Below are 15334 nucleotides of genomic sequence, written 5' to 3' on the forward strand. Positions count from 1 at the left end.
AATGAAAGAATAATGTCATAACGAGGAAAAATAACAATTTTGTAGCATAAAGCTGAAATATTCAAGAATTTTTTTAAAGAATTTGTTAAAAGTCGTGTTATTATGAGAAACAAACAAAAAATGAATAAAGTTGTAATTTTTGGAAAATTAGGTTGCGGAAATACTTATAATGTCACAAGAATTAAGTCAAAATATTATGGGAATGAATTCATGATTATAAGAAAAAAAATAGAAAAAGGAAAATTGAAATAGTTGGAAAAAAACAGCAGAAATGGAAAAAAAAAACATCTGTAATTTTATGAGAATAAAGTCAAAATATTAAACAAGGAAAAAACTCACAATTTTATAAGAAACAAGCTGTAATGTAATGAGAAGCAACATCGTAATATTATGAGGAAAATGTCATTTTAGTAGCATAAATTTGAAATATTAAAAAAGACATTTTTTAAAAAGTAATAATATTATGAAAAACAAACAAAACAACAAATAAAGTTGTAATTTTTTGACAGTTAGGTCACGGAAAATGTTACAATGTTACCAGAATAATGTAAAAATATTATGGGAGTAAAGTCATAATTATGAGGCAAAAAATGTAGAAAAAAGAAGAAAGTTGAAATAGCTGTAATTTTATGAGAATAAAATCAAAATATATAAAAAGTTATATTCCAACAAGAAAAAAAGTCGCAATTTTACAAGAATAAACTCATAATATGGGGAAAAATCATGTCATTTTAGTCGCATAGAGTTGAAATATTCATAAATATTCAATAAATATTAAGTCCTAATATTATGAGAAACAAACAAAATCTGAATAAAGTTGTAATTTTGGAAAATTAGGCTGTGGAAAAAGTCTCAATATTATGGGGATAAACTTATAATTAAGAGAAAAAAATGTAAAGGAAGAAAGTTGAAATAGTTGGAAAATAAAAAAACAAGAAAAACGTTGTATTCTAGGGCCACACGGTGGTCTAGTGGTTAGCACGTTGGCCACACAGTCACAGTCTGGAGATCGGGAAGACGAGTGTTCGAATCTCTGTTGGGCATTTCTGTGTGGAGTTTGCATGTCCTCCCCGTGCGTGCGTGGGTTTTCTCCGGGTACTCCGGCTTCCTCCCACATTCCAAAAACATGCGTGTTAGGTTAATTGGCGACTCTAAATTGTATGAATGTGAGTGTGAATGGTTGTTCGTCTATCTGTGCCCTGCGATTGGCTGGTGACCAGTCCAGGGTGTACCCCGCCTCCCGAAGTCAGCTGGGATAGGCTCCAGCATACACGCGACCCTAATGAGGAGAAGCGGTATAGAAAATGGATGGATGGGTGGAAGTTGTATTCTAAAAAGAGAAACGTTTCAATTTTTTACGAGACTAAACTTGTAATATTACGAGAAAAATAATGTAATTTTAGTCGCATTGTAGAGTTGTAATACTACAGAAATATTACTTAACTTTGAAAGTCGGAATATTATGAGAAACAAACAAAAAATGAATGAAGTTGTAATTGTTGGAAAATTAGGTTGCGGAAAAAGTTATAATGTTACGAGAATAAACTCAAGTCGTAATATTATGAGGAAAAATAATGTACAATAATGAAAAGTAATGTCACTGGTCGGTGGACTGACCGGGACACAGAAAAACTGCAGGATTCAGATCACTTGCACATTAAAGATGCTAAAACCAATCCATTGTAGGTCAATATATGCTAAACAACCAGCCCTTGTCTTTGAATAATCCTGCCCTCTGATCAATTTCCAAGTTAAAACAAAATTCTAAAAAGTAAAGCTGAAAATGATTGTAATTACTCCCGTCCACCAGCAGGGAGAGCACGGCACTGCTGTGTGAAGCCTTAAACCTGTGTTGAGGTGTGACAGTACACTACACGGTAGTGTGACGTGCACCTCCAAAAAATTGAACTGTGTTTCATTTCTATGAGTGTCATTTCCTTTACAAATGCTGTAGGCTATTTCGGCATCTTCTCTGTGTTATAGGTCACAAAGCAAATGAGTGTAATATCTAATAATATATCTCAATAACAATGAAGTTTCTTTTAAGCCAATCAAAAACAGCTGCGGGCTGGAAATAGCCCCTGGTCTGCATTTTGAACACCTTACCCTGACTTACCTAACCGTTATTTACTTTAAATTTACATTTGATTATTATTATTATAGAAATGATTAAAAAGTCGCAATTTGATGAGAATAAACCGGTAACATATGGATAAAAATAATGTCATTATAGTAGCATGGAGTCAAAATATTGAAGAAAATGTTTTTTTTTTAAAGTCGTAATATGAAAAACAAACAAAGCAAAAATAAAGTTGTTGTTGCTTGTCATGTGTTGCAGTACACTGCTGTTTGGCCTGGGAGGAGCCCATCACCCACCTTGACTACTTATACCCTGTCATCACACACCTGTTGCCTGCTCCTCCTTAGCTTTCTGGTCCACTCCTTCCCGTTGCTAGTATAGCTTTTTCCCTGCTTGGCTTTTTCCAGCAGTGGTGTTTTATGTTCATGTTTTTGTTCCTGCCTGGTCTCCGGCAGTTACCTGTAAGCCTGTAAGTACTATTAGTACTTACAGGTTTACAAGTATTTTTGGTACCCGGACTTCTGCTTCTCTGCGTCTTGGGGTTCTACTTCTGGCGTTCCGCCAGTTCGTGACAAACTTGTAATATTAGAAGAAGAAAAGGTACAAAGACTACTGAAGGGGAATGTTGAAATATTTGGAAAATTAAAAAAACAGCAGAGAGTGAAGCTGATATAGGCTTTTGCACCGATATGACGGAGCTCAGTTTAATTTTTTTCTAGTGGTGTGAAAAAGTGTTTGCCCCCTTCCTGGTTTCTTTTTTTTTGCATGTTTGTTACACTTAAACGTTTCTAGATCAAACAAATTTAAATAGTCAAGGACAACACAACTGAACGCAAAATGCAGTTTTTAAATTAAACATTTTATTATTAATGGAGGAAAAAAACCCAAACCCACATGGCCCTGTGTGAAATCAACTTAACTGAGATTAATAGAGTTCTATAATTCTGGAAAAGGTTATAAAGCCATTTCTAAAGTTTTGGGACTCCAGCGAACCACAGTGAGAGCCATTATCCACAAATGGCGAAAACATGGAACAGTGGTGAACCTTCCCAGGGTTTGCATACCAACCAAAATTACCCCAAGAGCACAGCAACCAATCATCCAAGAGGTCACAAAAGATCCCACAACAACATCCAAAGAACTGCAGGCCTCACTTGCCTCAGTTAAGGTCAGTGTTCATGACCCAACCATAAGAAATACACTGGACAATAACTGCCTGAATGGCTGAGTACCAAGATGAAAACCACTGACGAAAAAAAAGAACATTAAGGCTCTCAATTTTGCCAGAAAACATTTTGATGACCCCCAAGACCTTTGGGAAACTACTCTGTGGTCTGACGAGACAAAAGTTGAACTTTTTGGAAGGTGTGTCCCATTACATCTGGTATAAAAATAACACCGTATTTGAGAAAAAGAACATCATACCAAAAGTAAAATACGGTGGTGGTAGTGTGATGGTCTGGGGCTGTGTTGCTGTTTCAGGACCTGGAAGACTTGCTGTGATAAATGGAACCATGAATTCTGCTGTCTACCAAAAAATCTTGAAGGAGAATGTCGGGCCATCTGTTTGTCACTTCAAGCTGAAACCAACTTGGGTTCTGCAGCAGGACAATGATACAAAACACAATGACCGGACTTGAATCCTATTGAGATGCTGTGGCATGACCTTAAAAAGGCGCTTCATGCTGGAAAACCCTCCAATGTGGCTGAATGACAACAATTCTGCAAAGATGAGTGGGCCAGAATTCCTCCACAGCGCTGTAAGAGACTCATTGCAAGTCATTACAAACGCTTGATTGCAGTTGTTGCTGCTAAGGGTGGCCCAACCAGTTATTAGGTTTAGGGGGTAATCACTTTTTCACACAGGGGCATGTAGGTTTGGATTTTTTTTCTACCTTAATAAAAAATTTCATTTAAAAACTGTATTTTGTGTTCAGTTGTGTTGTCATTGACTAACATTTCAATTTGTTTATTGATCTGAAAAAGAAATTTAAATGTCACAAACATGCAAAAGAAAATAAGAAGTCAAGAAGGGAGCAAACACTTTCTCACCACTGCATATAACTTCTGAGCATACCGACATGTGTTGCTTTACAAAATATCCAAGTGGCAAAGTTGCATCCTTTCATTTTTCACTATGCGGCCCGCGCTGGAATAACGTTCTGACACCCCTGGCATTGACTTTCCTTTACTATGTTTACCTGTCTGGTGCTCCATTCGCCGATAGCGCCCATGGCAGCGATGCTTCTCCTTTCAGTCAGTCGCAACTTGCTCAGATCCTCCGGAGACATCTCCAGTGCCAGTCGGCCCAGCTGACTGATGACGGACTGGGAGAAGGAGGAGAATGGCCCGTACAGCTTTGAAAGACACGAGTCATTCGGTGAGAAGACGTACTGTGGATAGAGACACGCATGTGGAGTCGAGCGCATGACAGTCTCACTTGTTTGACTTTGTTGAAGACTTGGCTGCGTTGGTAAGACGCAAGGAAGGGGTCGAGCCCAATCAGCTCCAGACAGTTGGTGAAGGCTGATGACGACATGCTTGCCAGGCTGTTTGAGGTCCATGCAGATGGAGCCGTCGTATGCAAAATCTCACAGCTAGGAACCATAGGAGCCGCTGACCAAAGACCAATAGATTCAGTAAATGAAAATGTTACATCATGCAGTGCTATAAATAGGTGACACCTCACCACATTGAAACAACGCTGATAAATTGCTGAATTAGTTCATGATGTTGAGCAAAACAAACACAATGTTGAAACAACATACATTTGCTGACGTTGTATTCATTGTCGGGTATTGACGTTGATTTGACCGTTGGATTTTGGTCTCTTTGGTTAACCAGTATCCCAAATTTTAACCCCTGATGAAACTTTTTTTTGACATTTGGACTCTTTACATTTGACAAAACAGAATTAGTAATAATAATAAAATAATAATTATAATACAAAAATAAAATTGTCTCAATTTACGAATACAACTATTTTGCAACGTTGTTTCAACTTTAAATGTTCAACGTCTGTTGAACATTTGAACATTAAATGTTTATTCAACGTTGCATCAACGTTGTGTGCCTGAAGGTATGCTACAGTGATGCTTACGTGACAGAGGATTTATCTTTAGGAATCCCAGAAAGAACTGGAGAACAAACTGCTGCTTTTCGGCAAACCGCCTCTTCTGGCTTTCATCCAAACAGCGGAGCCCCACAAGCCCTCGTTCCCACTGACGCTGTCTCATGAACAGCTTCTCTATACGGCCCACAGTCATCAATGCCTGTTATAACACACACACACACATACTTACATGTATAACACACACACGGTGACACACTGATGGTTTACAGGATACCACCTGATCCTGACACCTCCTGGACCTGCAGGATATCATTACAGGCTCTCTTTACTTAATGGCGCATATCGCATAACAATCCAAACACCTCATGACAAATTGCCTTTTAATAGACTACGCATGATAAACCTGCGGCTTTATTGGCTTTATTGTTACTTGCCGATAAATTCTTCATGCAAAACTATAGAACTGTAATAAAGTAGATGCACTGAAGCACAATCCATGCCCTCACACACTGATCACATGCATGCAATGTATACTGTAGGTACTCACCACTAATAAATGATACGGTCTCGCCTTTAGCCTTGCGGCTCAGGGGCCAGTTGTGGCCCATGGCTGTTTTTTTAATGGGCCGCGGCACATTGTAAAATGTATGACTTATTATCTTTTATATACATGTATATATATTAATTTATGGATATTATATTATAATGGAAACATCAGCAGTAATTTTACAAGAATAAAGAGAAAATATTTGTAATCTAACAAGAAAAAGTCGTGACACTATGAGGAACAATAATGTCAAAATGTCATTTTTGTAGCATAATGTTGAAATATAATATGTAATAAAACTGTAATATTATGAGAAACCAACAAAATAACAAAGTTGTAACTTTTAGAAAATTAGGTTGCTAAAAATATTATAATATTATGAGAATAAAGCCACAATTATGAGAATACAATTGAAATAAAATTCACAAGAATGTTGTGAATTTCACAGGTAGTTGGGGTAAAAACCAACAGCAAAAGCCTGTGCAGAAATAAAAAAAAAACCTGTTGTGATTTTACGAGAATAAAGTCAAAATATTAAGGGAAATAGTCGTATTCGAATGAGAAAATGTCGCAATTTGATGACAATAAACTTGTAACATGACGACAAATAGTGTCATTATAGTAGCATAGCATAGCTCAGCATTGGGGTTTTTTGAAGTTGTAATATGAGAAACAAACAAAACAAAATGAAGTTGTAATTTTTGGAAAATTAGGTTGTGGGGAAAGTTATAATGTTACAAGAACAAAGTCAAAATATTGTGCAAATAAAGTCACAATATTATGGGAATAAAGTCATGATATTATGAGAAGAGCAGATTTTATGTATACATACATTTATAATTCTTTAATAACAAAAACATAGAAAAATTTTATTATTTAAAAAATATCTGTTTTTATTTTTTTTATTTTTTTTTACCAAAAGCTAACAAATTTGTGTAGTTGTGAAAGCTTAATTGTGAGTATGCAGGGATCCACTGTATTTCAATTTTCTTCTGTACAGTGCATCCCCGAGTAGATAAAAAACAAAAGTACAGCAGTGAACTCACCAAAGAAATCTCCTGCAGTCGGTCCTGAGGAAGGAAGAAGAGAAACCGGTCCACCTGACTGAGTGTGGTGTGGTTCCAGTTTTGCACCGCTGGGCTGAATAAAAAACGAAATTTCAAGCAAAATAAAAAAATAAAAATCTGACTTTTATAGGACTAATAAAGATTTGCAAGTCTTGCAATTCAAATCTAGTTGGATTACCCAAAGACTGCAACTTCAAGCAACATCCGAGCCACGATGTCCATCTTCCTGCTGCTGTAGCAGAGAGTCTGGAGGAAATCCAGATTGTCCCTGAAGAATGTGCGATCCAGCTGGATCAAAATCTCATCTGACACAAAAGTGGCCATGACTCCCAGCGACCGGAACTCCTCCTCGGTGTACACGCCAGTGTACATGCCCTGCAGATATTGGAAAACAACACCTCAACAGCTGATTCCTAATGAGAGACTCGTGTCTTTGCCGTGAAAGATGTCTTCATGGACGTATTCTCACCATCCTCTGCACCATCTTGTCCACAAGGAGCTCCTGTTCTGTTGTGGACATCATAAAAAAGGGGGCAGAGTCCTCAACAATCATTCGCCGCAAAGTGTCCATCATGTCGGAAGGGAACTTTTTAATGGTGCTCACCCTGAAAACACACAAAATCTGACATTTAAATCCTGAACTTGAAGGGTGACTGATATGGTTGCGTCATCAGAGATAAGATAATTGGGATGGCCAATGTCAGAGAGATAGTCAGTGCACACTATTTTTCATCAATTAATGTTTCTTTAGTATTGTACAATAGGGCTGCACAAAAACACTGAGCATCACAAACAAATGTTGTTCTTTCTAATCATTTCTATCAAGAAAGTCCCCCGTCAAGGGTCCTTTGAAAGTTTCTTAAAAGGGTTCCTATCCTGCTCATTTCAGGGGCTTTTAAAATGATATTGCATCACTATAATGAGTTTCTTTTAAAGGGGACCTACTGTATTATACAAATTTTCGGGCTGACTCCTATTGAGCAGCTACACATGATAACCAGCACAAAAAGCTTTCAAGATCTTCCAGACTCTGCACCGCTTCCTGCACCCTCCGCCAAAACCGTCAGTGTAATTTACTCCAGCCACGGCCCTCCTCCAGGGACGCATCCCGCTGAGCCGACTCTGCTGTGATTGGTCACACTCCCAAGCGCTCCTGAGGACTTCCGGACAGCTGCCGAACCCCTTTTGTCTGATTACTTGCACAAAATAAACACACTAAGGACACTGATAAATTGTCATTTGCAGCTTGCTCTTCAAACTCTTCAATACGACCAAGTAACGTTGGAAAGGCGTCGGACTTCAGCAAGTTTGGCGGATAGTCCAGCTTCGTATTGGCCCATGTTCACAAAACAGTCCCGTGTGAAATGTCGTTGACAAATGAGCATATTTTTCTCTTGCTGACCCGGAATCAGCAACTCCAACCACTTCTGCCTGATGCTTGCCTCTTCAGACACGCAAACATTTCCTGGGAGCCATTGCTCAATGTGAAAACACCATGAACAGAGCGAAGCAGAGCGGAGGTGCTGGACATGCCCATATAAGGAAGTCTGGGTTGCATTGACGTCAATGGAACTCTGTGTTAAAAAAAAACTTGCAAAGCCGTCCAAAACTGCTTTCAGGGCTCACTTCCAAATGCGCAAACCTCATTATCTGATGTCTTGGCATAGTTTAACACGAGAATACAACATTGGGACAACATTTATAAGTCAGAAAAGAAGAAAAGCATAATTGGTCCCCTTAATAAAATACTCTACAGGCTAAATCTACATTCTTCTCCTCTTGGCTGAAACTCTCAGAGACCGCAGCCTCCTCCCTCGACGATGCTGACTCTGTTGTGATGGGTCAGGGATTGAGGGGTTAGTCCAGGCCCCAGCACCCTGCCACCACTCAGAGCTGCACTGAGACACGCATCCATCAACATCTTTGTTCACAAAACAGCTGCCCGTGAAGTGGTGAGAGCAGATGAGCACTGACTGTGAGGTAGGTGTTTAGCTCCCCAGAAATCCAAAAAACTCTTCCCATTGCTGTCTTACTCCAGCTTGGACACGCAATTTTTACATAAAAAATAGCCACAAAATATCAAAGAAAAAGGAAAACGTGCATTTCATCCTCAGTCTCATAAAATTGATGACATCATGAACAACGGCGGTTGAAGTTCCCAAGTTCTTGTGACTTCAGAGGGTGCATTTTTCCCGCAAATATTAGTTAAATTCCAAAACTGTTTGGAATCATTTTCGTACCAGTTTTTGAACATTCTTCCTTTTGTAATTTGTGTTTGGTTATTGGCAGAATTTTGTAATACAGTGGAACCTCGGTTTTTGTCGTTAATTTGTTCCAAAAGATTTGATGAAAGCAAAAACATACAAAAACTGAGGCAGTGTTTTCCAGAGGAAATAAAGTGAATTCAATTAATCTGTTCCACACACCCACAAATTTAAACAAAAAATACATTTTATGAGAATTATACATGCAGAAAATAATGTCAAATAGCTATAAATGACAAATGGCTTGAACTTATTGTTTATGTCGACTTCCTGTACATTCTTGCGAGATGGAATTCAATAGTGTTGGTCACCTTCTTTATCAAACTGCTGGTACTCACAACTTCCTTCGGCCCCATGGCGTTATTTAGCAGTCGCACGCAATAAAAATGCACTGACATTGCATCAGCAACATGTAGGGTGCGTTGTTTGGGCACTCGATTATGCGGAACGATACAGTCCAGGGCAAAGGGAGTAGGTAGTTACACTCAATTTTTTATGAGATGCCATTTTTTATGAGATGAACTCAAAGATCTAAACATTTTTCCACATACACAATATCACCATTTCTCACCCTTGTTGACAAATCTGTCTAAGTCTGTGATAGTGAGTACTTCTCCTTTGCTGAGATAATCCATCCCACCTCACAGGTGTGCCATATCAAGATGCTGATTAGACACCATGATCAGTGCACCGGTGTGCACCACAATAAAAGGCCACTCTGAAATGTGCAGTTTTATCACACAGCACAATGCCACAGATGTCGCAAGATTTGAGGGAGGGTGCAATTGGCATGCTGACAGCAGGAATGTCAACCACAGCTGTTGCTCGTGTATTGAATGTTCATTTCTCTACGATAAGCCGTTTCCAAAGGCGTTTCAGAGAATTTGGCAGTACATCCATCACCTCATGTTGCAGCAGGATAATGCACGGCCCCATGTTGCAAAGATCTGTGCACAATTCGTGGAAGCTGAAAAAGTCCCAGTTCTTGCATGGCCAACATACTCACCGGACATGTCACCCATTGAGCATGTTTGGGATGCTCTGGATCGTATACGACAGCGTGTACCAGTTCCCGCCAATATCCAGCAACTTTGCACAGCCACTGAAGAGGAGTGGACCAACATTCCACAGGCCACAATCGACAACCTGATCAACTCTATGCCAAGGAGATGTGCCGTGCTGCATGAGCCCCAATAAAACAAAACTGCACATTTCAGAGTGGCCTTTTATTGTGGGCACGCTAAGGCACACCTGTGCACTAATCACTAATCAGCATCTTGATATGGCACACCTGTGAGGTGGGATGGATTATCTCAGCAAAGGAGAAGCGCTCACTATCACAGATTTAGGCAGATTTGTGGACAATATTTAAGAAAAATGGTGATATTTTGTATGTGGAAAAAGTAACAGTTTTAGATCTTTGCGCTCATCTCATAAAAAACAAAACAAAAGTGTTGCGTTTATATTTTTGTTGAGTGTACGTGCAATATTGTACAAAAACTGGTGCAAAACGAATCATATGAAAACTGGGGTGTACAAAAACAGTTGACTGTTTGACTGCATAACAATTTTTTAGCCAGACAGAAAATGCATGCTGTAAATGTATTGAAATGATAAGGCATCTTGGAGTTCATACTTACGGCATGGACAAGGCAATCTCAACTCCGAGGTCTTCAAACAGTTCAGAGAAGAATTCAAACCGATACAGCTCCTCGATCACGCACTTTTTCTGCATCAGGGCGCAAACAACAAATTAAAAAATTCTGTCTATATCCCATCGTACGTGCCCATTAGTGTGATAGACTCCGGTTTACCAGCGAGGTGTGCAGAGGACCGGGTTGCTGTCTGAGCAGGGCCAAGATTCTCCTCACCGCTGCGGGTGAGGTATCGGCTCTGAGATGCTGCTGTAAGACTTGGCAGCTCACGCCCAGTCCCAGCATCCCAAGACTCCTGATCATAAACATAATATAAAAAGACATCCACACACTAGCCCGTAGGTTTTCAACCTTTCTTAAAGCAAAGTACACCGTGTGAAATATTTTTTCAACTTTTTTCCCATTAGAATACAACCTTTTTCTCTCCCTGCCTCTGCATTCTGTGGTCCACCACGCACACAACCGTAACAGTTTTATTTTTAAAACAACTTCATTTTGGTAAAAGTATAACTTTTTTTCATTGTTTTGTTTGTTTTTCATAATAATATGACTTTAAAAAAATAATTGTATTTTTCTTTAATATTTTAACTTTATGGTACTAAAATTACATTATTTTTCCTTATAATATTACAATGTTATTCTCATAAAATTTGAACTTTTTCTCTTAATATTTTGACTTTATTCTTGTAAAATGACTGACTTTTCAATTTTTGCTGTTGCTGTTTTTTGTTGTTTTTTTTTTAGTTGTCTTGGTATTTTTTATTTTTAGAATGTGCCGCGGGCCACAAATGGTCCCCAGGCCACACTATGTACACTTGTGTCATATACTGAAATTAGGAATGTATATTAGGATATGTCATGTATGGTGATTGTATGTGATGAAAAGTTCTACTTACAGGAAATCTTCTTGTATCAGGCTTGGTTTACGATCCAGCACCACTTTGAATATAGCTTTGGCCTGCAGAAAAAACAACAAAAATAAAAAAACAATACGTATATGGTGGCACTGTGATTATCTGCTTAATTAGCCTTAATAAATGTGCTCTATGGACGCGGTGCAAGACTCAAAGAGTGATTAAAAACAACCATGAAAAGCAAAACAAATATGTTTAGAAATACAAATGAACTTTCTTCTGTTGCTTCTTTTTTTATGAAATGTCCCAAACGAGATTTTAGGTTCTTTTAGATGAGGCGGAATCGGGCCACAGCCAGACTCGCTGGCAGAGTGCAGATGCAGAGTGATTCGTGCTTTCATACCAGTTGCCAAAAGTGTCCAATAAGACCAAAAATGAATACAGTCAAACCTGTCTATAGCGGCCACTAAAGGGGAAACGGCAAAAGTGGCCGCTATAGACAGGTGGCTGTTATAGACAGGTTGGGGCCATTTTGAATTTGATCGCGCACATATTAACATGTCTGTGATTATAAGCTTGTTGTGTTTGCAGATACTGTTACATGTTGACCAGTAGAGGGCACTGTGGGACAGCGGCTAAAAGTTGTAAAGAACAACTAGGCTTGTGATTCTACACCGCCCACAGAACAAAGCTGTGCTACTATACTGTATGTACGGCAGAGTGTCATTACAGCTTTAGTTCATCGGGAAGTGACGGGAAGTGATGGTGCGACGTCACGAGCAGGAGAGCTAGGCTGAGTGCTAGCTGTGAGTGTCGAGAGAGTTGGGAAGTGTGTTTATGTTGGCGTGGATGTAAAGTCCTGCAGTGTTCTCCGCTGTTAATAAAGCCATTAAAGTGCATCGGCGACGTGAGTCTCTCCTTCTCCACAACAAGCGGCATTACAGTATTGACCAGTGCACATTGTCTCACACCAGGAAATAAATGGTGTCACTGTCTGCAACAAGCTCCAAAGAAGACGTTTTTTTTTATGTGGAACAACTGACAGTTTGTGTGGATCTTGTGAATGATTGTGACTGAGCTAGGACTCAGTAATTAAAGTCTACACACGACGGCTTCATTGATTGAAAAACGAAACTTTTTCGTGCATGAAGCTTCTGCTTGAGTCGGCATTTTGGCCGCTATATGCGGTCAGATATTGACCAAGGGATACAAAATGGGTGGCCGCTGGCCGCGTAGACAGGTGACCGCTATACACAGGGTCTATAACACGTAAATTTTCTGCTGGGGATTTTTCAGTGGCCGCTATAGGCAGGTGGCCGTTCTATACAGGTGGCCGCTAAGACAGGTTTGACTGTACTTGCTAAAGATAGTGTAGCGTGTTGGGAAAGAGTATGGCGGGTTATTGTGATGTCCATGAGGTGTTAAATTTCTGTTGCTGTTGTTTTGCTGTTGTTGCTGTTGTAACACCGCTACATTCACAGACACTATTAGGGCCACACTGACAAAAAAAATAATCTGACATTTCGAGAATAAAGTCGGAAATTTAAGAGAATAAAGTCATAAATTTATGAGAAAAAAAATGTTATTTGCGAGAATAAAGTCGTAATATACCTTTGCCCAAGTGTAACGGATGCCAGCCAGTGAGGCTGTGCGAGTGTACGTTGGTAAACCTCACTCCCTCTGCCTCAAGAGCGGCGCTGAACACGCGGCCGACAGTCCAGGCTTTTAGTCGTGTGGTCAGCGCCCTCGCCTCCCATTACAAAGGTCCTGCGTTCGAGCCCTGGTGCGGGCAGGTGCGAAACAAGGCGGGTTACACAAGGCCACAGGTCACATAAGTCCACCCTTTTCATAGCTGTCTCAGGCAATGCCTGTTGTGACAGAGTATTAAAATAATCAGAGATTTCGACAATAAAGTCGTAAATTCACAAGAAAAAACGTACTTGTAATATTACAAGAATAAAGTCATAAATTTATGAGAAAAAACTCGTAACTTGTGGTCAGGAAGACGGAAGTGAGAAGGGCTAGACATGCTAATCTCTTTGTGCTTCTGTTTTGCTGCCACATTATAAATAAAAGCTTGCCTGAAGCAAAAGGAGAGATATGCTCTATTTTCCCTCTGACACGTAATATCACAACTTTGCAAATTTACGACTTTATTCTTGTAACATTACAACTTTTTTTCTCGTAAACTCACGACTTTATTCTTGTAAATGTACGACTTCCTTCTCGTAATATGGCGACTTTTTGTCTCAAACATTTAAAACAAAAAAAGTCGTAAATTTACGACTTCATTCTCAAAATCAAAATTTTTTTTTCCAACGTGGCCCAAATACTCCATTGTACATTATAATGTAATTCAGGCTTTTTGTTCCCTGTGATCGGCGTCAGAGCTTGGTTCGCATTGCTGACAATAAATCAAACCCGTTTCCAGTGAGGTTTCCACCAAGGCCGCCCTTTTTCACAGGTTCTGTTCATTACCTTTATGGACAGAATTTCTAGGCGCAGGCAGGGTGTTGAGGGGTTCCGGTTTGGTGGCTGCAGGGTTGAGTCTCTGCTTTTTGCAGATGATGTGGTCCTGCTGGTTTAATTGAGCCTTGACCTTCAACTCTCACTGGATCGGTTCAAAAACCGAGTGTGAAGCGGCCGAGATGAAAATCACCTCCAAGTCCGAGTCTATGATTCTCGCCTGGAAAAGGGTGGAGTGCCATCTCCAGGTCAGGGATGAGACCCTGCTCCAAATGAATGAGTTTAAGTACCTCGGGGTCTTGTCCATGAGTGAGGGAAGGATGGAATGCGAGATCGACAGGCAGGTGCTGCGCCATCTGCTGCAGAATCTGCATTGGTCCGTTGTGATGAAGAGGGAGCTGAGCCGAAAGGCAAAGCTCTCAATTTACCAGTTGATCTACGTTCCTACCCTCACCTATGGTCATGAGCTTTGGGTAGTGACCGAAAGGATAAAATCGCGGGTACAAGCAGCTAAAATGAGTTTTCTCCGTAGGGTGGCTGGGCTCTGCCCTAGAGATAAGGTAAGAAGCGCTGTCATCCAGGAGAAACTCGGAGTAGAACCGCTGCTCCTTCTCATTGACAAGAGCCAGATGAGGTGGCTTGGGCATCTGGTCATGATGCCTCCTGGACGCCTCCCTGGGGAGGTGTTCAGGGCACGCCCGACCGGTAGTAGGCCTCGGGGAAGACCTAGGACACGTTGGAGAGACTATGTCTCTCAACTGGCCTGAGAACGCCTTGTGATCTGCTAGGAGGAGCCGGACAACATAGCCCGGGGAGGGGGAAGTCTGGGCTTCCCTGCTTAGGCTGCTGCCCCTGCGACCCGACCTTGGATAAGCGGTAGAAGATGGATGGATGGATTGACATTATCATGTGTTTATGAACCAGGCCAAATGTATTTATGGCAGACCACAACAAATAAATGAACATATGGGAAACACTAAATTCCTCTTTGTTCTTATTACCCAAAGTGTCATTTCTTCAGTGTTGTCCCATGATAACATATAAAATATTTGCAGAAATACGAGGGGTGTATGCAACAGCATATGAATGTAGTCAGCTGATAACTCCGTTCTAAAAGTTGAATATGAAGGTGGTTGCTGCATTTGGGAGTGTGCAGAAGAAAAATGAGGTGTGTGAAACCTGCTGTGTGCTCCAAGGTTTAGTGGATGCAGTAGAGATGTTATCCACCAGCATGCGTGTTCTGGGCAGGACACTGAGCAGAGGCGTGCAACAAAGCAGTGGCTCGACGTCATCCAACCAGTAGATCACCTCTGGAAAACCCTGGTTAG

The 15334-nt window shown here is 40.2% G+C and overlaps 1 protein-coding gene across 1 annotated transcript in view; it reads right to left on the reverse strand.

Annotated features, from left to right (window-relative positions):
* strc1 (stereocilin 1) overlaps positions 1 to 15334 on the reverse strand; it is a 28568-nt gene that overhangs the window by 5761 nt on the left and 7473 nt on the right. The window contains exons 7-16 of the mRNA XM_054772030.1: positions 15186 to 15326; positions 11583 to 11644; positions 10846 to 10981; positions 10672 to 10760; positions 7237 to 7372; positions 6946 to 7142; positions 6747 to 6840; positions 5181 to 5352; positions 4521 to 4696; positions 4282 to 4437 (exon numbers count right to left, since the gene is read on the reverse strand). Of these exons, the coding sequence (XP_054628005.1) occupies positions 4282 to 4437; positions 4521 to 4696; positions 5181 to 5352; positions 6747 to 6840; positions 6946 to 7142; positions 7237 to 7372; positions 10672 to 10760; positions 10846 to 10981; positions 11583 to 11644; positions 15186 to 15326 (1359 nt within the window). The remainder of the gene's footprint in view (positions 1 to 4281; positions 4438 to 4520; positions 4697 to 5180; positions 5353 to 6746; positions 6841 to 6945; positions 7143 to 7236; positions 7373 to 10671; positions 10761 to 10845; positions 10982 to 11582; positions 11645 to 15185; positions 15327 to 15334) is intronic.

The sequence above is a fragment of the Dunckerocampus dactyliophorus genome, chromosome 3, assembly GCF_027744805.1.
Source record: "Dunckerocampus dactyliophorus isolate RoL2022-P2 chromosome 3, RoL_Ddac_1.1, whole genome shotgun sequence".
Classification (NCBI taxonomy): domain Eukaryota; kingdom Metazoa; phylum Chordata; class Actinopteri; order Syngnathiformes; family Syngnathidae; genus Dunckerocampus; species Dunckerocampus dactyliophorus.